The 24,229-nt window shown below is 59.7% G+C and overlaps 3 protein-coding genes across 6 annotated transcripts in view; 2 read left to right on the plus strand and 1 right to left on the minus strand.

Moving 5' to 3' along the window:
- The window catches only part of CEP112 (centrosomal protein 112), a 356,316-nt gene extending 339,272 nt beyond the window's left edge, over positions 1–17,044 (plus strand). Inside the window, exon 29 of the transcript XR_011467850.1 lies at positions 16,961–17,044. The gene's annotated coding sequence lies outside the window, so the exon portion shown is untranslated. The remainder of the gene's footprint in view (positions 1–16,960) is intronic.
- Positions 10,807–17,080, minus strand: LOC138992053 (basic salivary proline-rich protein 4-like). The gene is made up of 4 exons (XM_070388997.1): positions 17,009–17,080; positions 16,552–16,632; positions 14,689–15,824; positions 10,807–12,184 (listed from the first exon to the last, which is right to left on the minus strand). Exons 1-4 carry the CDS (start codon positions 17,078–17,080, stop codon positions 12,169–12,171), a joined length of 1,305 nt encoding a protein of 434 aa, XP_070245098.1. The 3' UTR covers positions 10,807–12,168.
- Positions 14,330–24,229, plus strand: part of AXIN2 (axin 2) — a 28,445-nt gene continuing 18,545 nt past the window's right edge. The window contains exons 1-2 of one of the 4 annotated variants that reach the window (XM_070388936.1): positions 14,330–14,484; positions 16,961–17,893. In XM_070388936.1, the coding sequence (XP_070245037.1) occupies positions 17,079–17,893 (815 nt within the window). In that variant the 5' untranslated portion in view covers positions 14,330–14,484; positions 16,961–17,078. Of the gene's footprint in view, positions 14,485–14,774; positions 15,099–15,487; positions 15,832–16,960; positions 17,894–24,229 lie in introns of those variants that run through there. The other 3 variants (XM_070388938.1, XM_070388935.1, XM_070388937.1) reach the window with 3 other exon arrangements.

Genomic DNA, 24,229 nt, shown 5'->3' on the forward strand with positions numbered 1-24,229 from the left:
CACGGAGAGAGAAGGGGCAATAGAGGACAAGATGCTTAGATAGCATCACCAACTCAGGAGCCCTGAATCGGAGCAAACTCGGGAGACAGTGGAGGACAGAGGAGCCTGGCAGGCTGCAGACGCTGGGCTTGCAAAGAGTCAGAAACGATTCAGCGACTGAACAACAGCCCAGGGACAGCTCCTGGCTGCAGGAGCCCGGCTCTGATTCTCGCTGCGAAGCCCATCGCAGCCACTGATGTGCTCGTCGTCAGCACTGAGCTAACGCAGGGCCAGCGCTCCTTGCTCTGCGGGGGTCCCATCCGTCCATGGCTGGAAGAGGTCTCTCAGCCATAGTTCTCATGATCCTGGATATGGGTGTTGGGCTTCCCATGACACCCTTGATTTGAGCCCCAAAATGTCTTCCCACGCCCTGACTCCTGGCCAGGCCGGTGCTGTGGTTTGTAGGGGCGTCCTTGGGTGGCATCCTAACGACAGCTAGCAGTCTCTCCCTGTCTGCTCTCCAGCCGCGGTGCCCACCGCTTCCCGCTTCACCCTCTGCCTTCCCTCCTGCATCTCTGGTGGAAGCTGCTGGGACGCTGCAGGCTTGGAGTGCGTGGTCCCCAGCCCTGAGCCAGCAGTGGCATGGACACCCCAGCCCCCTTGTCCCCAGGACTGTTTCCTGATAGTTCGCGTGAACACCCATCTCAGATCTGCTTCGGGGAAGTCCAGCCTAAGGCAGTTGCTGAAATCAGGTGTGAATATCTAACCAAGACGACTGCAGCCATGAAACTAAAAGACGGTTGCTCCTTAGAGGAAAAGCTACGACAAACCTAGACAGTGTATTAAAAAGCAGAGACATCACTTGGCTGACAAAAGTCTGTACAGTCAAAGCCATGGTTTTTCCAGGGGTCATGTATGGATGTGAGAGTTGGATCATAATGAAGGCTGAGCGCCGAAGAATTGATGCTTTTGAACTGTGGTGTTGGAGAAAACTCTTGAGAGTCCCTTGGACTGCAAGGAGATCCGACCTTGCATCCTAAAGGAAACCATGAATATTCATTGGAAGGACTGATGCTGAAGCTGAAGCTCCAATAGTTTGGCCACCTGATGCAAAAAACTGACTCACTGGAAAAGACCCTGATGCTGGGAAAGATTGAGGAGGAGAAGAGGACAACAGAGGATGAGATGGTTGGGTGGCATTACCGACTCGATGGACATGGGTTTGAGCAAACTCAGGGAGATGGTATAGGACGGGGAAGCCTGGCGTGCTGCAGTCTGTGGGGTCTCAAAGAGTTGGACACAACTTAGCAACTGAACAACAGCAACAATCTAACCAAGGACAACCTCTTAGATTACAGCAGACTCCCATCGGCTTCTGGAAGCCCAGCCCTCATGGAATCCAGTCCCTGACCATCCACAGAAGGCACTTCCTAGAGCAGAGCTCAGTGACACTGCTTCCCCACCAAACGACAAAAAGTTTCTCTGCAAAGTCAAGGCCAGAGGATTGGGTTCCCTTGATCCGACCATGCCAGCTCCATGCCATGCCCCCGTGGCAGGCCTCCCGCCTCCTGGGCTCCCGGGGGAGGTCCTGCAGGGGCCCAGCCCCTCCGCAGGCTGCATCTCGCTCCCAGGGACCCCCTCCTCCTCATGTTGTCCCGTCCAGGGTGGGCTCAGTGCTCTTTCCCTATTCCCAGCCTGAATCCCGCGGGCATCTCCGCTGAGACCCTCAGTCTGCTGGTGCCGTGTCGTCCACCTCTGGGCTGGTCTCTCACTCGCTGAGGGCTCCCGGAAGACAAAGCCGGGGTCTGCCCATCACTCACACAGCTCCTGAGCCTCAGACGGTGGCTGGCACGGGGCCACCACTCGCAGAGGTAGATCAGGCTGACCTGGAAGCTCCTTCACACTCAGTGCTGTGGACTGAATCTTGTCTCCTGTCAAACTCATGTACTGCACCCCTAAACCCTGAAATGATGGGATTTGGAGGGGGGCTTTAGGAGGCAATCAGGTTTAGATGAGATCGTGAGGGTGGGGCTCCATGATGTGTTAGTGCCCTTTTAAGACAAGGAAGAGACCAGCTCCCTCCCCGTCTCCCATGTGAGGACACAGAAGCTCAGTAGGAAAGTTTTAGTCAGGAACCAAACTTTCCAGCACCTTGATCTTGGACTTCCAGCCTCCGGTCCTGTGAGAAAATAAGCATCTGTTGCTTAAGCCCCTCACTCTACGACTGAGGGACTAAGCACAGCAACACAGGACAGGACTGCAGCCCACCAGGCTCCTCCATCCGCAGGATTCTCCAGCCAAGAACACTGGAGTGGGCTGCCATTTCCTCCTCCAGGGAATCTTCCCAACACAAGACTCGAACCCTCGTCTCCTGCATTGCAGGCAGATTCTTCACTCGCTGAGCCAGAGTCAGCGTTTTCCCCCCTATTCTCTGAGGGTTGGCTAGTGGGGTGGGTGTACTTCATTTACTCTGTCTTGAGTGGGGAGACTGGGTGAAAAGGGGTCTCCCAGACCCCACCTGCTCTGCCTGCACCTCTGGCCACCAGGCAGCCGTCAGTGCTTCCTGGGGCCCACGGGGTCCCCACTCCCTACAATGCCAACACACTGGCTGGGCTGGGCCACCTCTGCCAGCTGCCTGCCCTGCCCTGGCCAAGACCTCATAGCCATGGCCCCACAGCCAAAGCTTTGCAGCCGCTCAGGACAGCGAAGCCACATGGCTCCCCCTCTGGCTGCTCCAGGGTCGGAGGCTCCCGTCCCCCCACCCACCACGGCCATCAGCCCTCACGAACCAAAGCAAGTCCTTCTCTGGTGCTCATGACCCTTGCAGGGGGTCTCCCAGGGCCCCCGTCCTGGGGAAAGGCCCCCAGACTCCCACAGAAGGCTCTGGGGATGGGCAGGGGAAGAGTTAAGCTCTGGGCTGAGGCTTCGGGGCTCAATTTCTCTGTTTCCTGTTGATGACATTATTGTCTTCCTACAACCATCGACACATGTTGCTTTCATCTGTTTCATTTCAAGACATGAGCACACTCGCTGGAAACTATGCTTAACAGCTAAACTCAAAACATTTGGGTTTCCTGTCACTCGACTCTTGCTGGGACGCTGCACTCTTTGCTGGGTTGGTTTCTGGGTGGTGGCGGCGGCGGCCTGGGTTTTTCTCAGCCACCATATTTAACCCAGCAAAGCGTGGCTTCCTGGCTGGTTGCCGGGGGCCCATCTGTGGCTCAGGGGGCGCTTCCCGTGGTGGGGGTGGGGAGGCTGGGCTCACGCACCCCTTCGCGGAGGCTGCACTGTGTCTCCTCACCAGCTGCCCCCCCCCACCCTGCCCGTCCGGCTGGAAGATGGGCAGGTGGATTCTGCCCAGGCTCGCTGTGTCCTTGAGGTCCTCATGGCCTAGACCGTCTGAACAGGGAGGTGAGCATGTCAGTTTGGACCCAAGGGCTCGGGGAACAGATAGGCCTGGCTGCCCTGGCATGAGCCTCCCCCTGGCCAGGCCTGGGATGGCAGGCGGCTGCTGGAAGCGGGCCAGCCGCATCTGGTTGGAATTGGGTTTGACACACATTTCCAAACCTGATCACAGCCCATCACCCTTCCCTGGGCTGGGGTGGCCTTGCCTGCTGACACGGTCTGCAGAGGGAGTGACCCTCCCGGCTCAAGGATGAGCCTGGAAGCTGGCCAGGGGTGACTGGCCTGCGCTCAGCATCCCCAGATCCAGCAGGCTCCCCGGAGCATCTCAGACGTTTTCCTGGGGGAGAGCAAGGCCTGATTCTCTAAGTCGAGGGAGGCGCTCACCTTGCTGTCTACACGGACTTCTATGTCCATCTCCTCCCTTCGCCCTCCCGGGAACAAGGTGGTTTAGCCCCACGTCATAGTAGAGAACGTGGAGGCTCAGAACCTGTGCCCGAGGCCCCACAGCTTCCCAGTGATGCGCTGGGGTTCGACCCCGCCCGGCCTCCCCCGTCGTCCTCCCAGCAGCCCGGGGCCCACCATCTGCCCCCAGCTGCCCCAGAGGGGGCCAGGGGCCCTTCCCTCCTCTCTTCCCTGCTTCGCCCACCCGGGCCTCTTCTTCCTACTGCATTTCAGCAGGAGGAAGCAAGCTCACAGGCGCTAGTGGTAAAGAATCTGCCTGCAGTGCAGAAGACGCCAGTTCAGTCCCTGGGTCAGGAGGATGCCCTGCAGGAGGGCACGGCAACCCGCTCCAGTCTTCTTGCCTGGAGAATCCTCATGGACAGAGGAGCCTGGAGGGCTCTGGTCCAAGGGGTCAGAGTCAGACACGACTGAAGTGAGTCAGCACACACGCATGTCACCGTCTTGAAATTTCTAAGAACTATTGCACAGGGGATGAATTTGTGTTTTCTGCTGTAGCAGGTTCCGCCCTCTTACCTGTTCTGTAAAGTAGGCTGATAAAGGCAGTGGTTGAAGGGGAGAGGGGCTGCCGGGTGCCTCCTCCTCCGCGTCTCTCCCTGTGGACGTCTCTCCCCCGGGGCGGGACGGCGCCCCCCCCCCCAATCTTTCCGGCCCTGCCGTGATCATCTCTGTCTCCGTGGACTCTGAGCTGAGGCCTCAAACATCCCGGTTGCAAGGACCAGACTTGGACGTCACAGTGGCTCCCGAGCCCTTGAGGCCTTTGACCAGAAAGGAAGCAGACTCGGGACCCGTCTCTGGTCTATGGTGGCCAGGCCTCTTTAGGGCCCGGTTACTGCCCTCGGCCTGAAGGTCCTGCCGCCGCCGCCTCTGCGAGGGGAGATGGCGCCAAGGAGGGCACGGCCCCTCCTGTGCTCGGTGGATGGACAGGCCTTGGAGCCCCTGGGGTCCCTGCGGCCCTGCAGGGTCCAGGCCTGACTCGGCCGCACCTGTGCTTACTGCACGGGGGTGGTCCCCCTGCCCGGGCCCCCAGGACTAGTGCCCTGGCCTCACACCCCGAGTGGGGAGAAGGCACTCCAGCTCTGGGTTGCCCTGCGGGTCTCCATGACAGACATTTCGCGTCCCTCATCTTGGCTCTCACAACATCCCGAGGCGGTGCGGTGCCCAGGACTGGAGCCAGGCAACAAACCAGAAAGGGCAGCTTGGCAATCTGTCGCTTCCACGGTGGTTATCGACCCTTAGCTCCACTGTGGACGGGAAAATGAGGCCTCGAAAAGATGGATAGAGAGATGATAGATGGATCCGTGATCGACAGATGGATGGCTAGACAGGTGAGTGACAGATAAAAGATAGGTAGATACATGATGGATGGACAGATAGTAGAGAGACTGAAGACAGAGGATTAATAGATAATAGAGAGACGGAGGAGAAGGCAATGGCACCCCACTTCAGTACTTTTTGCCTGGAAAATCCCGTGGATGGAGGAGCCTGGTGGGCTGCAGTCCATGGGGTCGCTAAGAGTCGGGCACGACTGAGCAACTTCACTTTCACTTTTCACTTTCATGCATCGGAGAAGGAAATGGCAACCCACTCCAGTGTTCTTGCCTGGAGAATCCCAGGGACGGGGAAGCCTGGTGGGCTGCCATCTCTGGGGTCACACAGAGTCGGACACGACTGAAGCGACACAGCAGCAGCAGCAGCAGCAGCAGAGAGACGGATGGGGCTTCCCTGGTGGCTCGGATGAAAGAATCCACCTGCAACGTGGGAGACGTGGGTTTGATCCCTGGGTTGGGAAGATCCCCTGGAGGAGGGCATGGCAACCCACTCCAGTATTCCTGCCTGGAGAATCCCATGGACAGAGGAGCCTGGTGGGCTACAGTCCATGGGGTTGGAAAGAGTCAGACTCGACTGAGCGACTAAGCACACAGATAGACAGATAGATAGATGGGTGGATAGATAAGCAGATAGATGACAGATAATATTAATAGATGGATAGATAGATGAAGGATGGATATGGCTTATTCAAGGTCTCAGCTCGACAGTGGTGGGTCAGGATTTGAAACGGGATTTGCCTTCCTGACTCCCGAGTCCAGTGTGTGTTGTTGCTTCTTACCCCGACTCCTCTGGTCCTCCCTTCATTCCACTGCGTTGGATTTGAGAGCCGTGCGAGGCTCGGTTTGCAGCTCTGGGGGCTCATGGAGGTCAGGCCGTCCTGATGAGCAGCCCTGGACAGACCTAGCGCCCTCATATGCCGGATACAGCCGGCACCGGCCGCGTGCGGAAGGTGGGCAGCGGCAGTCTGCAATCGGGAGGCCGTGACTCCCTGCCTCTTTGTGAGCCCGTGTCCCCAGTTTCCCCTGCCTTGGGCGCCCCTGGGGAGGCCCACCTCAAAGAGCATGTTTATAGGTGAGACAACTTCTACACCAGGAGGTGAAATTTTATGGGGCCAGGAACCCCGGGCACAGCGCACGCAGAACAGACAGGTGGGTTGGCGGATGGAGACGAAACAGCCAATGAGGGCCCAGCGGACACCGGGGGCGGCCCCCCAGGCCGGGTCCCCTCGGGGCACATGCGCCTCCTGACCCGGCTTTGGGGCTGTTGTTCAGTTGCTGAGTCTGACTCTTTACGCCCCCAAGGACTGTGGCCCGCCGGGCTCCTCTGTCCACGGGCTTCTCCAGGCACGTGCCGCCTCCAGAGGATCTTCCCGAGCCCGGGACTGAGCCCACGTCTCTTTGGGGTCCTGCATGGGCAGCTTCTTTACCACTAGCGCCACCTGGGGAGCCCCAGGGTCCACCCACTCCTGGGGAGACTGCAGGGTTCAGGCTCCCCGCCTCTGAGGCGACCGGAGCCCCCCCTTGCACCCCGGCTTCTCCTGCCTGATAGCTGCAAGAAGTACGGGAACGCGGCGCTGGGTCTCGAAGGGTCCCGCTTCCCTTCCGCTGTGCTGCACCCGGCGATGCCCACCCTCTTCCCGTCCTGGCTCCCCAGAACAGGCCCTTCTAGGGGGAGCTCCCCGCCAAGGGCAGGCAGGCCCCTCCGTTGTCTTGTAGAGTTGAATGTTGACACCTTTCCTCAGGGAAATCCAAAGTCCGGCCACCCTAGGGCTGGCTAAGGGGTGGGCGAGGATGCCCCTGGTGGGTCAAAAGGTCAGAGCCCGGGGTCTGCTGGCCGGGGCCAGGGCGCTCTCAGGAAAGTCAAGCTTAGCTGAAGCAGCTGCGGGCCTGAGGAAGCCCACCGCCCCGAGGAAAAGGGCCTCCCCACGCCCGCCAACCCCCACCCCCCACCCCGGCAGAGCTCGCTCAGGCCGGCCTTGTGGTCTTGGCCTCTAGAAACCGTCCTGCAGCGGGGGCTCCTCCAGGGGCCAAAGTCCCCCAGGAAGACGGCACACCCCTCCTTCCGCCACCCCACCCAGCGGGCAGCGGGCAGCCGTCTCACAGCTGCCCCCACACCTGGCCCAGGGGCCGCAGGTCTCCCCCTGACCTTGGAACAGAGGCAGCGGCAGGGCGGGGCCCCTCACTCACCCCCTTCCCGTGGCTGAATTTTCTGGCCCCCAAATCAGGCCACCAGGCGTTGATCACTATCTGATTTGTGAATTGATGGATTCATGTGAAACGTTCTGATCTTCTTGAGAAAAAGTTTGTCAATTCTGCAAAAAAGACATACTCCCTTCGGGGGAGGGGAAGCAGCAGTATTATCAGCTGGGAGCCGGTCCTCTGGCCTCTGCTGTGACGCTGGTGGCATCTTCTCCGGGTCTTCTTGTCTGATGCGCTGGCCAGCACAGTGTGTTTGTGCCACTTAATTTTTTCCTGGCGTTTTCTAAGCGTTGGGGTGGTTCTTTGGTATTACCAAGACGGACTTCACACTTTCAGTACATTAGTGTGACTTGTTCTGTGCTGAAGTTATGGGGCAATGGTTATCAAGAGAACATTAGTACAGGAGTGAGGTTCAGTTCTCACATTTTAATTTCTGGGTGGGATACTAATGTTTTTTGCTAAGAAGCCATTGGGTAAGCACAGGCATACCTGATGTGCAGGTCATTGCTCCGCTTCTGTTCAGGGGACATCCTCTCGTGGTTGATGGCGTTCAGTCGCTCATTCCGTCCAGCTCTTTGCAACCCCGTGGACTGCAGCACGCCAGGCCTCCGTGTCCATCACCAACTCCCGGAGTTTACTGAAACCCCATGTCCATTGAGTCGGTGATGCCATCCAACCATCTCATCCTCATCTCATCAATAGCTGTCCTGACTCAGGACTAAAGGCTGGACCCTGGCGAGGGCACTTCTGAGACCGGCGTCTCGGTCCAGGCGGATGGTCCCCAGTTCCCTCCTTTACTACCACCTCTGTCTACATTTATCAAGTCCTGACTTGGTGCCTGGGAGGGGCTGGGCTGAGGGATGCGAGTGTGCTAGAGCATGGCCCCTGCATCCTGGGTCCGTGGCTGAGTGGGCCGACCCGGAGGAGGTGGGGGTGAGTTCTGCTCCAGGTTGCCACCGGCGCCATGACCGCGGGAGGAGGTGCTCCAGTCCGGGGAAGAGGGATCAGGCCTAAAGAAGCCGGAGGGGCGGCCGGCCGGCAGGGGACTCCTGTGAGGAAGGGGAACGGAAGCTCCGTGTGAGGCGGACACGCAACTGGAGGCCAGGCCGGCCAACCACCCCGTGGCCTCGCACAGGGTTTTGGGCCTGAACGAAGGTCATGTGCAGCCGGGGTTGGAGGGGGATCTGAAGGTGGGAAGGACACAGTCAGCTGGAGAGCGCCTTGCACTCTCTTCGCAGCATCACCTAAGGGCCCCAGGCAGGGACTGGAAACCACAGGCCCGGAGGACAGTTAGATAGGACATGCTGCTGCTCCTGGCAAGAGAGAAGGGCCAGAGCCATGTGGTAGTGGCAGATACGGGGAGAAGGTGGTGACTGGGGGAGATTTTAGGAGACAGAAGCATCAGGGCTGGACGCTGGGTGGGCGCACGTGAGGGAGAAGAGCTTGGACTGGCCCAGGTTTCTCTCGGAGGCGGCAGAGGACGCGGGGTCACTGCCTGACAGAGGCTGCCTGGCTTCTGCGAGAGACAAAGGTGGTTCCATTTGAACGGTGTTAAATTCTAGCCATCTGTGGCCAGTGGTCCAGGATCGGGAGGATGAAGGAGGCTGGTGAAGAGGTGGGGCTGGAGGGCTGGGAGGCCCTGATCCCTGGAGAGATGGGCTTGGAGGTGTGGATGGAAAGAGGAAGACACCCGACAGGGAGGAGCCCAGAAAGGGAGGCGGCCACCGTTAGAGGGTCGTCCCGAAGAAGCCAGCGGGACTTGAGAACAGGAGCACTGCAGGCGCGCACCCAGGAAGGCCCGGGACTCCCCAGGCAGGACGCCCCTCACCGGCTGAGAGCCCACCATGGGTGGGAGGGACACTGAGAGTGCAGGCGGGCAGCCTGCCCCTGTAGACGCCTCTTGAAGGACGGCAGGCAGCCTTCTGGAGCCGATGCTCTGAGGCCCAGGAGACAGGGTGAGGACCTGACGTCGGGAGGCCTCAACAGAAACAAATCCAGAACCTCCCAGGTGCTCCGGGGCAGCCCGCGGCCCCGCCGAGCATCCCGGGCCACGTGGCCAGCCCTTCAGAGCCAGGGAGGCACTGAGCGTCGGGCAGAGATGCCGAGGACAAATGAAGAGACACTGACGTGCAGGAACAAGGGGACTGATCTCAAGCCCGGGACAACTGCCCCTTCCAGCAGCTGTTTAAAGGGAGCAGGACGAAACTTCAGGGGCAGAAAACAAGAAGGCCCATGGAGGGCCGCCGCTCAGGAACACAGACCTATTTACTTACAAAATTTCACGTGTTGCCAGTTGGAATGCTGACTTCAGGGACTTTTTTTTCCTATCTATCTTTCACTTCCTTTTCTGAAAACAGCTTTTGTGTGTGTGTATCTGCTGGACACTCAGGAGCCAAGAACTTCAAAAATCAGAACCTCTTTCTGGATTTGTTTGACTATGGATGGTCTCTTCTGGTGACAAGCTCCTGAAAGCCCATCTCCCTGAAAACTCCTGGTGGGATGCCAGCCATGACAGCAGTTTCTAGCTCCATTTATAGTAAATATTAAAAGCACCTGAAGGTAAATCAGATTAGGAAGTTTTAAATTATTGTTTGCTTTGTTGTTGTTTGTCTGACTCTTTGCAGCCCCATGGACTGCAGCATGCCAGGCCTCCCTGTCCTTCACTAGCTCCTGGAGCTTGCTCAAACTCATGTCCATCGTGTCAATGATGCCATCCAACCATCTCTGTCATCCCCTTCTCCTCCCGCCTTCAATCTTTCCCAGCATCAGGGTCTTTTCCAATGAGTCGGCTCTTTGCATCAGGTGGCCAAGGTATTGGAGCTTCAGCTTCAGCATCAGCCCTTCAGTGGATATTCGGGGTTGATTTCCTTCAGGATTGACTGTTTAGCTTAATTTCATTCTAAACTGAAGAGAATGAAGATGATCATTTTTATTAAAAATAGGTTTCTCCTCCAAACTGCTGGGGATGGGGCTGCCTAAGACCTCACTTTTTCGCCTGTGGCTTGAAAATCCCCACCTTGCCATTTCCACCCCCTCCCCTCCCGAGGGGGAGGAAGCAGAGCCCACTTTTTCCCACTCCCTTCCTCCTCCCAGACTCTGGGGGCTCCACCCCACCCTCCGCTGCACCCACCCCACAGAGTGGCTGTGGAAACACCTGTCACCACTGAAGGCTTGGCAGCATCGCCCAGGGGCCACGGAGGGAGCCCACTTCTGGGTCAAGGCCGCCCATTGGTTGGAGCCAAATGAATGTGCTTCCTTGGCATTTCCAGCTCAAGCCCAGCAATGATGCTTTAGGACCACATTCCAAATTATTCTTACGTTGTAAAGTAAATTGTACTAATTAAGATGGCTGATGACTTTTTCGGCTTTTTTTTTTTTGGTTATCACTTAAGTTCGTGATTTATTTCTTTTAACTTTATTGGGATATAGTTGACTTACAATGTTCTTTTCATGAAATGATATTTATCCGTCCTGTTATGGAAGCCAAGGACCCAGGGTGAACTGCCCAGGTCTGGTGACCACAGTGTGGAGAAGAGGGGATGGACTTGGGGGTTCTAGCTCAGCTTGGGAGTGGGCCAAGGAACCCGGGGAAGATCTCCCTTCCTCTTTGCTTCACTTTCCTCATCTCTTAAATGATGGGTTAGATTAGACCCCATTTTAAGGCCTCCCCTGGCTGGAAGACGCTGCCAAAGATATACAGTTGTTAGTTGCTGTCACGTCTGACTCTTTGCAACCCCACGGACTGTAGCCTGCCAGGCTCCTCTGTCCTTGGGATTCTCCAGGCAAGAATACTGGAGTGGGTTACCATTTCCTCCTCCAGGGGATCCTCCCAACCCAGGGATGGAACCTGCGTCTTCTGCACTGCAGGTGGAGTCTTTACTGCTGAGCCACCATGGGGTCTTAGTTCCCCAACCAGGGATCGAACCCGCAACCCCTGCATTGGAGGCAGAGAGCCCTAACCACTGAACCACCAGGGAAGCCCGCAGCTGCTTCTGTTTCTCTGGGGTCCTGGGTACGAGGCCTCTGAGAGCTAGCCGACAGCACAGACCCCTTTGCGCCGAGCCCTGCCCCTCTCCCCGGAGGACAGCAGAGGCTGGGGGTCCCCTCTGCAGGCACCCCCTGCTCGGTTTCCAGCCCCCTAGGCCAGAAGCCCCTAACTGGAGGGCATCACTGCTCCAGAGATGGGAGTTACTTCCCAGAACAGCTAACAGGCTACTGAGGAAACAGGGACTGCAGAGGCTGCCGTGGGTGTCCAGCGTGGTGCCTCCTCACAACAGCCTTTGGAGGGGTGTCCCCTCCACTTTACAAGTAAACACAGGGCCTCAGAGCAGCTGGGTGACCTGCAGTTTCTAGAAACATTACCTGCATGTCTCTCCACCCCCTCCCCACACAAAGCTGCATTGTCTAAGGTGGCAGTTTTCCAAAGAAATAAAAGACAGACAGAGTCACTGACTCTTCGAGAGCAATGTCCTGGGTCTGAGCTGCTCTGAAGTCGCAGCTGGTGTGACTTCCCCCTCTCTGCCCCCCCAGGAGGTTTTGTCTAGCTGACTCAAGATTGGAGATCTGGCCAGGTGCCTCACAGGGAGCCCTGCATTTTCTGGGATTCTAGGATTTCAGCCCGGTACCTAATTCCAGAAAAGAATTACTCTCTGCTTTATTAAACTTGTCTGCGCTTAGGCCAAGTGGGCTGTTGATCCTCCGTAGGGCTTGTCTTCAAAGCAGGGGCAGTGAGCATGTGCAGAAATCCATCACCTTGCTTTCCAGTTTCCAGGCAACCGTGCAGGATTACAACCAGTCACATGACGCTGCGGCTGCCAGGGAGAAGGGGAAAATGGAAAACTGAGCTATCTTGAGAAAGGGGCTGGGGAGAAGCAGGGCGCTTTGGCTCCTCCTCCAGAAATATCATCAACAAGTAGTCGGGGACCCGGGGGGCTTGAGGGGCTCCTGACTTCTGGGCCCTTGGCCCAGCCCCAGCGCTAAATGTACCACCAGGGGACAGGGCGGGGGAGCGGGGGGAGGCGCTGGCCCAAGGTGACCGAGCACCTGTTCTGGAAACCGGGCTCTCCAAGTGCTCACTGCTGAGAGCGCCAAGCGGAACCCGCCCTTGCTCCCGCGGCCCAGTCCTGGGCTCATAGGGAACAGAGGGCGAGCCCTTTGGTGAAAGCCAACCTGGGATGGTTGGGGCCAGGGGGTCGTGCAGGGTGGGAGGGGGTGGCAGCTGGGGGGGAGGAGAGCCACCCGTGAAGACTGAGTGCCCACCGCCTTTTAGAGCCTCCTCTTCCTGACCGCTGTTTATTTTGATTTTGGAGTTTGCACTCCCCCACATTGTGTGTGTGTGCGTTGTGCACACACACACACACACACGCACACACACGCTGCTGTTGTTTATATTGTAGATGCTTATGGCAATGCATCCCCTTCCGCATACACTTGTGGTCCTAGATTCACACCCTCTGTGGTCGAAAGGCTCCTGGGAACCCCCGGACAGCTCCAGGCTCTCCTACGGTCCCCTGAGGGGGTGTGCAGCGTTCTGAAAGGCTGGCTTCCAGCGTCCTCACACCCAGCAGCAGCAGGTCCCAATCCAGAGCTAACTCATCTGGCCACTCTTGTTCACTGGTCTGCCCCAAAGTGGCCATGTGTTTCCTGGCCTTGGACCACTGGCTTCACACCAGCCTGGCCACCTGGGAGGTGAGCCCGAGGAGCAGAGCGTGGACACAGAGAGGCAGGTCTTGGGGAGGGCAAAGCCCAGGCGGCTCAACCTGCAGGAGCTCTGGGCCCTGGTCACAGCCTGGGAGCATCTCTGCCGGCACAGCAGGTTATGGGACGCCCCCTCTTCCTCTCTCCCTGCAGAAACCTATGCAGTCAGAGAAACCTGTTTCTTGCGTGTTTTGAAGTCCTAAAGGCCTGATGAAGGTTCAAGGCCCCTCTGCATTGGGAAGGCTTTGCCCTCCATTCAATTCACTAAGAACGTAAAGTAAGAAACAGTAGAGGTGGAAAGCCAGTGCTTCGACGTCTGAGGATGCCAAGCTCTCCTCTCCCTTCTGCAGCAAGTCTGGGCTCCACCTTCGCGTTTTTTAAGAGGAGGAAAAATCAATTATTAGCTCATCATTTGAGAGATCCAATAGATGCGTAAATAAACAATGTTCTGGGTTTGTGGTATATTTTCTCATTATTCTAAGCGAGATGGTTGTTGGGTGGATGTTGGGGGTACTGAGAGGTGATGGTGGGGTGAGGAGTTTTCACTACGTTAGCACTGAGAGTCCATGGGGGGAAAGACATCCCGTGTCTGTTTAATATGCAACATCCGGAGAGTGGGGGATGCAGCTGATACCGAAAGATGGGGGTGTACCCGCTGGGAGGGTCCTGATGGCCAGGTTGGGAATGTGGGGTTAAAATCTGCAGGGAGTTGAGGCTGGCTTCCCAGGGAGGCGTCTGGGCCCACCTCCAGCCCCCAGGCCTCTGCAGGCAGATTCACACCATCTTCACACACTCACCGACCCAGGCACGCGGGGTCCTATCACAAGCACGCACGACTTCTGGTGCAGGCCTGCGTTCCTCCTACGACACTTAGCCGTCCACCCCCGGTCTAGCGCTCTTATCTTTATTTTTATTTTTTTACAAGCTTCTCTAAGCCCAAATTCCCAGGGAAACTTGTACAGAGGTAGAAAAGTGTTTGATGATAGGAAAAAAAAAAAAATCTGCCTGCTTGCAATTCTCAGAATGGCCAGGATGCTACAATAAACTGTTGCTTTCCCGAGCTGGGTGGACGGGGACAGGCTGGCGGAGGAAGCCGGAGCAAAAAGGACAGAGCACTTGAGAGGCGGAACCAGAACTCGGGCCGGGCGCGGGCGGCCACGGGGGCCCGGCGGGGCGGGCCGGGCGCGGCCCCTTTAAGGCGGGCGGCGCGGGCCGGCCGAGCGCGGCGGGGATTGGCGCGGCGGGATCAGGGCGGCGGGGCGGGCGCGCGGGGCCGGCGGCGCTTTGATCAGGTCCTGGCAACTCGGTACCGCCGGGCGCCGGGAAGTGAAGAGAAGCGCTCGCAGCCATGAATCGCGGGGCCGCCCCGGGCCCGGGGCGCCCGGGTCCCCCGCCGCCGGCTGCGCTCTGAAAGGTGGGACGGAGGCGCGGCCCCGGCCGAGCGGCTGCCCCGCGGGCCCCCCGGGCCGGGGCGGAGGGCGCGCCCGGCGGCGTCGCGGGCGCCGGGGCGGAGGGGCTCCGGCCCGGCCGGGGCGGGGGCGGGAGGGGCCGCGAGCCGGCCGGGCGCGCCGAGGGGCGGCGGGGGCCCGGGGGCGGCGCGGGCGCGCCGGGCGCTTACCTCCCTTTCAGGACCGTGCGCCGGCCCGCGCCTTTGAAGTGCACAGTGAGGTCCGCGGCGCAGTTTTTGTTGGAAGCGCCGGGAGGACGTGGGGTGCGCGGAGCGGCTGCTGGAAGCGGCGCCCGCGTCGAAAGCCCGGCCGGCGTGGCCGGGGGGCCAGGGCGGCCGCGGCGGGGCGAGGCCCACTCGGATCTTCCGCAGACGCGGGGCGGCCGGGCGCGCCGCCGCCGCCCTCGCCGCCGGGCTCCCCGCACTCCCTCCCCGGCCGCGCGCCTCCCCATGCTCCCCGACACCGGGTCCGGCCCGGGGGGGCCTGGGACCGCGGCGGCGAGCCGATCCGGGGGCCGGGGCCGGGGCCCTGCCCGGGGCGCCCGCGAGGTCTGGGCGCGGAGCGCGCGCGCGGACCCCTGGTGAGTGCGAGGCCGCGGCGGCGGGCGGCCCGCGCGCTTTGATGTGCCGGGCGGCCCTTTGAAGTGGGCAGGCCGGCTATTTCGGGGCGCGCTCCGGGCGGGCGCGCAGAGGGGTGGCGGGCGCGGCGCCCGGCGCTCCGGGGGGCTCGGCCGGGGTGGCGGGGGCCGGGCGGAGAGACTCGAGCGATCAGCGGGGGCGGAGCGGGGGCAGACGCCCCCTCCCCCGGGGGTGTCGCGCCGGGGCGGCGCTGGGTAGGAGTCGGGGTGCGAGAGTGCGCCGGGGCGCCTTTGGGAGGTGGGATGAAAGGGCGGCGGCGCCCCCTCCCCTCCCCCGCCCCCTCCCGCCGCTCTCTCCTCCCCTCCCCTCCTCCCCTCCAGCCCCCGGTCGGCGCAGAGGGGCCCCGATCGCCGGCCGAGGCTCAGTCTGCGCGCCGGAGCGGCCCGAGCCCGGGGCGCCTGCGTTCCCCGCGTCCCTCTTGCCGCCTGCCCCGCGCCCCGGCCGCCCCGGCCCCTCGTGCGGAGAGGCCGAGCCTCCGCGTCGCCATTGCTGGACCGGCCGCCGCGTTCCGGGCTTCTCTGTGGGCGCCTCCGACCCGCGCCCGGACTCGGGGCTGCGAGCGCCTCCCGGGGCTCCGGACGGTCGGGGTGGACCGGGGCCGGGGGACGAGCCGGGGTGGGTGGGGGGCGCTCGACAGCGATGAGAGCCGGCCCTCGGGCCCCCTTCGTCTTCCAGGTAACGGGGCCGACCCCCTTCCCCTCCGCCTGGGCAGCGCTGCGCTACTGGCGGCCTGAGGCCCCGCGCGGGGGCCCCGCGCGCCCACCCAGGGCCCCCAGCCTCCGGTTCGGTGTCGCGCCCACCCGCCCCCCCAGCCCTCCCCTCCGCTCTCCCGAGTTTGATCCTTCCCATGCTGGGGTGAGCGGCTGCTTTATTGGTTAGATAAGACTTTTTGCTTGTGGAAAAAAGAGGCTTGAGGTCAGCAGAGTTTGGGATTCTTGGCACAGGCGGTGGTAGCGTGAGACGGTTTCTGATCCGGTTTTGTAGGGTTTGCGGCTCCGGGGGGGCGGGGGGCAGGGGGCGGCGAGTCCTGAGGCTTCTCCGCTCTCTGGCAAAGTTGAGAGATCAAAGCCTTGTCTGAGTGAGTGGATTTCTGGTTTCGGGGAACCGGGAAAACCGAGGTGTAGACTGAGCCGGATTCTTGGCGGGAGGCGGGGCGCAGCGAACGTTTCCATCTGGGGGTGGCGCGGGGGGGGGGGGTGGTTCCAGCTGGGAGTCCGGGAGCCCATCCCTCCCTGTGCTGGGCGGGCTGCTTGCTCGGTCGAGGCTCTTCTGAATTTTTAAGGAGTGGGAAGGGGTAGGTGAGGGGATGGGAACCAGATGCCGGGAAGGGCACGTTTGGAGCTCGAGTATCTGTGCTGAGAGCCGCGTAGGGAAATTGACCGAGATTGGTTTCACCTGCGCACCGCCCGGCGGCTCGGGGCGCGCGTCTGTGGAGTGGGTGCTGTCCCGGCGAGGGGAGGGGCGCGCCGGGCTGCCCTGCGCGCGCCGGGGCCGGGTGGGGTTTTGGAAGCCGGTGTCTTCCACCTCCCGGGGCCTCTGCCCCACCTCCCACCCTCCCCGCGCCCCTTCCCCGCCCCCCCCACCCCCGCCCCCACCCCCAAGCGGGGAGCTCAGATTTCGCCTTTGAAAAAGCAGCGTCTGATACTTTAGATGAGCACCTCGCAGATAGCTGGGTTGCTTGATTTGAATTTGAGGAGTTGAAAAGCCTGTTTACTTTCTTGCTTTGATGTTGGGTAGATCTGGTTTTGATTATATCAATACCCTTTTCTCTCTGCCTCCCCCACCCCCTTCCTTTTCTTCCCAGAAAGGAGGCTCAGATGAGTCCCTGCTGACTTGAGAGAGAAAGAGAGACCACGCTGATTGCTGGGAGGAACTGGAAGAAGAAAAAAATTCCTAAACTCAGCGAGAAGAAGGCACTCGCCATGAGCAGTGCTGTGCTGGTGCCTCGGCTCCCAGACCCCAGCAGCAGCTTCCGCGAGGATGCCCCGCGGCCCCCAGTGCCCGGGGAAGAAGGGGAGACCCCACCGTGCCAGCCGGGCGTGGGAAAGGGCCCGGCCGCCAAGGCCTCGCCCGTCTCCCCCAGCGCCCGGCGGAACGAGGGCGGGCTGGGGGAGCCGGAGGGCCGGGCGTCCCCGGATTCCCCGCTGACCAGGTGGACCAAGTCTCTGCACTCCTTGCTGGGCGATCAGGACGGTGCTTATCTCTTCCGGACTTTCCTGGAGCGGGAGAAATGCGTGGATACTTTAGACTTCTGGTTCGCCTGCAATGGATTCCGGCAGATGAACCTGAAGGATGCCAAAACTTTACGAGTAGCCAAAGCGATCTACAAAAGGTACATCGAGAACAACAGCATCGTCTCCAAGCAGCTGAAACCTGCCACCAAGACGTACATTCGGGACAGCATCAAGAAGCAGCAGATTGACTCTGTAATGTTCGACCAGGCCCAGACCGAGGTCCAGGCCGTGATGGAGGAGAACGCCTACCAGACGTTTCTGACGTCGGACATATGCCTCCAGTACGTGGGGAGCGGGGGCGAGAACCCAGCTTACCTGAGTCAGGGGGGCCTGGGCAGCCTCAGGCTTGTGTGTGGCTACCTCCCCACCTTGAATGAGGAGGAGGAGTGGACTTGTGCCGACTTCAAGTGCAAACTCCCCCCCACTGTGGTGGGCTTGTCCAGCAAGACCCTGAGGGCCACAGCCAGCGCGAGGGCCATGGACACCATCGAAAGCGGATACAGGTAAGCCCTGGGGTGGACGGGGGGGTGGGAAATGAAGTGGGCTCTGCAGATGTTTTGAGTTAAGGAGGGTGGATGGATGGATGGTCAGATGTGCTGCTGAGGCTGACAGAGGTCTGTCTTGCACTCGGACCGCTGGCCACGAACCCTTTGATCTGGCTTTCTGTTGTTGAAAGGAGAGGAGAGGGATGCACGCACAGCTAAATACCCGGAGTCTCCCAGTGCCGGCTGCAGACAGTGGCAGCAGAATGCCTCAATGTGGTTACTCATTATCCTGCACCAGTCTTAGAGGGGCAGCGAGGAGAGTCAGTCAGACACTAAGTGCCGGTTTGGGAAGGGGTCACTCAGTGGTGAGGAGTGAATGCTGGCGGAGCTGGCGGCCCAGGTGGTAGCATGTGTGCCCAGACCACGGGGGTAAGTGGGATCGTTTGAACTTTCATGTTAAGAGCCAGCAGCTGGCTTAACAACTGGGCTTGTGGTTCTTTATGGAACGAGATGTGAACCCTGCGAGGAATCCTCCAGAGGAGGCAGGGACCTGTGACTCCCCAGTGAAGGGTCCTGTGCTTTTAGAACCTGCTGCTAGGTCTTACATGCTTGCTGCCCTGGGGGGCAGACCCCGGTTGGTGCCTGTGTCGCTCACTGCTGATGGAGAGGAGGTTCTGGCGGGAGAGGACTTGGGCCCTGGACTGCCTTCTCTCTTGGAGGCTTGGAGGACAAGCAGTTCTTTATAGAACGGCCAAGTCTTAAGATTCTTGACCTTTGGAGGCAACTTCAGACCTCCTGTTGGAATGAGTTTTTCTGTTTCTCTCTCTCTCTCCCCTTCCAAATATCCAAAGAGAATGAGCCTCTGAGTTCCAGGTTGTTGCTGATGGCATGCGGGGGAGGGGCCGGCCGCTGGGCTGCTCTTGGAGCAGCTTATCGCTGACCCTGTGGGAAGGGGCGTGCGACCTGGCTGCTGTCTCTGGAGGTTGCCTCCCTCTGTAGGGTCCGGCGGGCCTCGGAGGGGCGGGGAGCCGGGTCTGAGCCAGGAAGCTGGTGGTCCTGGGGTGGTCCTGCTGGGAGGGAAGGGTGGCGTTGGCACCGCCAGGGGGCGCTCCTGTGGCTCTGCGAGCTGGTCTCCCGGGCGGACATCTGGTCCACCACCACCACCTTCGATGGGACCTAACTGGCTTGTGCAAGGGCTCCAAGGATCATCGGAACCGAGTTGTTTCAGCATCTTTAAGCTATGGTTTCGGGCTGTTTGGAGAAAGATGCTGGCTCTGACTTCTGGGGCTGGCAGCTCCAGGCCACCTGCCACCCCTGCCCGTTCCGTTATGCGGATACTTGGGGAAAGCCCCGCCGGCCTCCGTGCCCTCCAGGCTGGCAGCGGTCGCCGAGGCTACTTAAGGCCTGTGGTCAGGCGGCTTCTCTGGGGGCCTTGAGACAGTGGGGCTTCAGTGTCCCCCCGGGGTCAGGGCCCAGAGCGCCACCTTTGTAAACCGCGCCCTGGCTGGTTTTGGAGCCCTTCGGGCTCCGGGGCGGGACCCTCCTGGGACCCTCCCCTTTGTGGGTGGGCAGTCGGGACCCCGCCCCCTCCCGGCCCAGCCTGGGTGTTTCTACCAGGATTCAGCTTTAACGGGGTGTCTGCAGGCGAGCGTCCTCCTTTGTGTTTCTTCCGTGCCTCTTTGGTTGGGGTTGGTGGGTGCTGTTCATATGTAAATGACACCTTTTCATTGGCCCCCTGGGTTTCCTACTAGATTCCTGCCTGACGTTGTCCCCCTGTTGGGTTGAGAGGCTGGTACCTTACCTGGACTGCAAGTCTTACCTGGGCATCGTCAAAGAGGGATTAAGACCTACCCCAGTATTTTTTTTTTTTTTTTTTTAACGTGCAAGATACTCAAGGGTGCCTGCGGTGTGTTAGGAGCTGCACCGAGCTGTTCACAGGCCTGAGGTGCAGCCCTGACCACCTCTTCCCACCTGGGCTGAAGTCTTGCTGAAGCTGAGAGGGCACTGTCCCTTCTGCTGATGTCACAGGTTGCTGTTAGGATCAGAATAATGAACAGGAAAGCCCTTTGTAAAGGGACATGGTTTGAACAGACATAAGGCATTATAATTAGCTTGATTTACTCATGCTCACTGTTGGCTGTGTGAAAAGGGCAACCAGGTTCAGGTCTCACTTGCAAAGAGTGAGCCTTGAGTCTTAGCCCGTGTCCACTGTGAACCTCTGAAGCAGTTTGTGTCCTTTCGGGGGCTCTGAAGAGCTCCAGTACCTTAGTCCTTTATGTCTCAGTGCAGAAAAGAACTCAGATGCAATGTGACAGATACGAAGTGACTTGTTAGAATAGGACACTTGTGAGGTTTACAAGCAGGCAGGCAAAGGGGTGCCATGGCCCAAGAACTCACTGGGCTACAGTTTTATGATCACGGAAAAGTGGGGAGGGGAGAAGAGATTCTGTGACTCGTGAGCAGACGTCATGCTTCCAGCCTCAGCTCCTCCAGGTTGAGCAGGGGAGTTTTATGGTCCCTATGTGGTCAAGCCAGGTCCACAAATGACTGGTTTTTATTGTTCAGAGAGCTTGTCCTGGGGCTCATGAACTCACTGAGCTCCCGAGTAGGATGTGGGGCTCAGGGCAACCTTGTTTTACTGTTTGGGGGCACAACCAGGGCTTCTGTTGGTGGTTTTGTTGTGAAGCAAGCGTGCTTTGCCTTTCTGAGCGATCACTGACTTACAGGGGTCTCCCACATTTCTTCTTACCATCCCCTGTGGGGGTAACTATGTCATCACCTGCTCTGTCCCTTCACTCTGTGCCCATCGGTCTCAGCTGTCCCCTCCCCCGCCCCGACCTCCTGTACTTGTTGAACTTGTGTCCGCGTTCCCAGCTAGTTCCTGGGATGTAGGGAACGTCTCCAGCTCAAGTCAGCCTCCCCTCCACTGATGAAGCCAGGTCCCTGGCCTACAGACTGGCTTGATTTAGTCAAATGAAGGAGACAGGGAGCCCGAGTCCTGCTGAGGGCTCCCTGTCACCAGCTGCTGAGGAGCAGGCTTGGCAGCTGGATGCCAAGGGCACCAGCTGGTCCCCAAGCCCTGAGTTTACCTTGGGCACTGAGAGGAGCCTCACTTTCAAAGACTTGGTTTTTGTTCTTACTGATTTGGTTGGGTTTCATATTAAGGGGCTTCCGTGGTGGCTCAGACAATAAAAAATCCACCTGCAGTGCAGGAAATGTGAGTTCGATCCCTGGGTTGTGAAGATCCCCTGGAGAAGGGAATGGTTACCCTCTGCAGTGTTCTTGCCTGGAGAATTCCATGGACAGAGGGGCCTGGCGGGCTACAGTCCATGGGTCACGAAAGGACACAGACTCATAGAAGAGGAGACGGTCCTCAGAGGAGGGACACGCACGCACATGCACACATGCTCCCTACCTCCCTGGAGGACGGCGGCCTGGTGGGGGCTGGCCTGGTGCTGGGACGCCCTCTCGGTGGTCTCCCGTCTATCACTGGCTCCCCGGCCTCATGGCCTCACGGTACATCAGGGGCCCAGCAGGTGTCCCCTGCCAGCTGCCAGTGCTTCCTGTCCCCCCTAAGCCATCGCCGATGGGGCCCGTTTCTGTGGAAGCCACTGGAGTCCAGCTTGGCCTCAACATCATGGAAGAACATGACGCCCGAGGGAGGCTGTGCTGGGAGCTGGCCGAGGGGGGCGCTGTGCCGACGCCCACCCCGTGCGCCTCGCCTGCGAACCTGGCCTCGCCTGCGAACCTGGCCTCGCCCTCCACCTTCCCCACCTCCCTTAGAAGATGCTGCGGGAGGGAGCGGCCCCTTCTGGGTGGGGACTTGGTGAGGAAATCATTAGAGGGCTTCTGAAAAGAAGAGCCTCAAACGCACAGCCTTAGAAGCCAATGCCTTTGAAGGTGCGTTGTTTTGAGAGGGGCCCCAGAAAGGGGTCCCAAAGGCCGAGTCTGCTCTCTCTGTGTATGGGCCTGGCCCTGGAGTTGGGGGTGGGGATGGGGCCCCGGGATCGCAAGAGATAACAGATAAGACCAGGCCGGGGGCGTGCGGAGCAGGGTCCCAGGGGCCTCTGCCCCCTGACTGCTGAGGCCCTGTGCGCCCTGAAGCCGCGGGCCTGGGAGTGCCCAACGCGAGCCCTGTCCCGGCCTCTGCTCTCTGGAGGAATAGAAGGGGCTTGCAGCAACTGGGAGCACCATGGCCCTGAAGAAATAATCCGCATCTGGGTACAATTACTGTAGCCTGGTTGAGTTTCTTTGTTTTTTTTTTAAAGCGATCACAAGAAAGGATTTCTAATTCATTTTCTCCAAACTTTGTGGAGGTCTTGACAAAGTTCTGGGTTTTTTAAAAAGAAAAAGAAAAAAATCAAGTCTGTGTCTCTCCCTAGGACTCTCCACCTTCCTCTGAGTCATCTTGTGATGATGGAAGGAAAATCCCTGTACTTCACTACAGGGACTGAGCGAAGAGCAGTACATTCCACGTGTGATTGCTGGTGGCACAGTAGCCCTCTGTGTTGGGAGGGAGGGAGCCCAGTTTATTTTGGGGCCCCGGTGTCTGGCCGGGAGCGCAGAGCGGTGTCTGCACGCAGCGTCTGCGGGAGGCACCTTGCTCTGCTGGGGGGGTCTCAGTCACGCCGTCCCTGCCGTGCGGTTGCAGCCCTCACCTGGTGGTGCAGATGTGTGAAGACCGCAGAGATAGCAACACGGGATGGGCAGGGGCACAGAGGCTTAAGGCTGTTTGGGCTTTTTTGATCTCTGTGTTACACCTCTTAGATGAAAAACCCGTTCAGCAACCGTGTCCTAGGTCCTTAAAAAAGGGAGTGTGGACAAAGCTGTGAGCTTCAGCCACGAGCCACACGCTGGGCAGTGCTGGGGGTGGGCGCCGGGGAGGCAGACGGGCCGGCCCTGCTCTCAGGGGGCTTGTCACCTGCACACGCAGGACAGGCCTTCAGGAGGGAAACACACCAGCGCTGTGCAGTCACCCTGATAACCCTGCCCGAGAGCGCCTTGTGTTTGCTGCTGGGTGGTTTTCTGGAGAGTTAGCATGACCCCAGTAAAGTGCCCTCTTACCAGGACCCCTGTAAACAGCGCCCCCTTACCAGGACCCCTGTAAGCATCGCCCTTGGAAGGTGTTTCCAGCCCGGGGCCAGTGGCTATCTGAACCACACGTTGTTTGAGGTGGACCCCATTTCCGTGGAGGCTGTGACACCCAGCTGGCTGGGAGCTTCCCGGTTCCACCTGACGGAGCCCTTGAGGACCGTCATCTCCTCCATCCTTCTTGTTGCTCAGTCGCTCAGTCATATCCGAGTCTTTCAGGACCCCATGGACTGTAGCCCTCCAGGCTCCTCTGTCCGTGGGATTTCCCAGGCAAGAACGCTGGAGTGGGTTGTGATTTCCTCCTTGAGGGGATCTTCCCGAACCAGGGATCAAACCTGTGTCTCTCGCATTGGCAGGCAGATTCTTTACCACTGAGCCCCCTGGGAAGCTCCATCCTGCTTTGAGGCAGGGGCCTGTCCAGGAGATTGGAGCTTTGGGCCACTTTAACATCTTGGCGACCCCATAACCTGCCCCCACCCGCTCCTTGGGGCCACCTGACCACGGGGAAGCATTTTCTTCCACTCCCCTCCTGTCCCGCCCGTAGTGGAGACACGGCAGAGTGTGTCTCCTCGCGAGTGCTCGCACCAGCCGCCCCTCGCCCGCCTCTGCTCTGGGAGGACCATGGGCCTCTCGTGGGCGGTCCCCTCCTCCCTCTTCCTCCTGCCCTGCTGTCTGGAAACGCCACACTGGAGACATGGGCACCAGTTCCAAGTCATGGAGGATCCCCCGGCCTCCTGGCATCAGCACCGAGAATCCGGGCAAGGAGGGAGGGGCCAGGCCCCCCCACCCTCACAGGTGGGCCAGCGAGGCCGGAGCGGCGGGGCCAGGCAGGGTGGCCTGGCCCAAGGTGTCCAGTGGGCTCACGCCACACTCCTTGTGAGCACTTCCTGGTCGCTGCTCGGCCACCTGACGTTTCCGAGATCTGGCCTCGCTCAGTCCGGCAGGTTGGGATCTCTGCTGCCATCAGCTCCTCCAGGACCTGATGTGGGCTCCACGTGGCCGCCCGCAGAGCATCACCCCCACCTGGGGCTCCATCACTCCCTGGGGGGCCTTGCCAATGACTGGGTGGCAGACAGTCCTTGACCACCTCCTGTACTGGCGGGGGTGCGGCAGGGAGGAGATGGGACCCCACCCACACTGAGCCCTGAGCTGATGGTGGTGCTGGTTCAGTCACTCAGTCATGTCCAGCTCTTTGCAACCCCATAGACTGCAGCACACCAGGCTTCCCTGTCCTTCACTCTCCTGGTCTTTGCTCAAACTCCT

The sequence above is a fragment of the Bos mutus genome, chromosome 19 (genome assembly GCF_027580195.1).
Source record: "Bos mutus isolate GX-2022 chromosome 19, NWIPB_WYAK_1.1, whole genome shotgun sequence".
NCBI classification, from domain to species: domain Eukaryota; kingdom Metazoa; phylum Chordata; class Mammalia; order Artiodactyla; family Bovidae; genus Bos; species Bos mutus.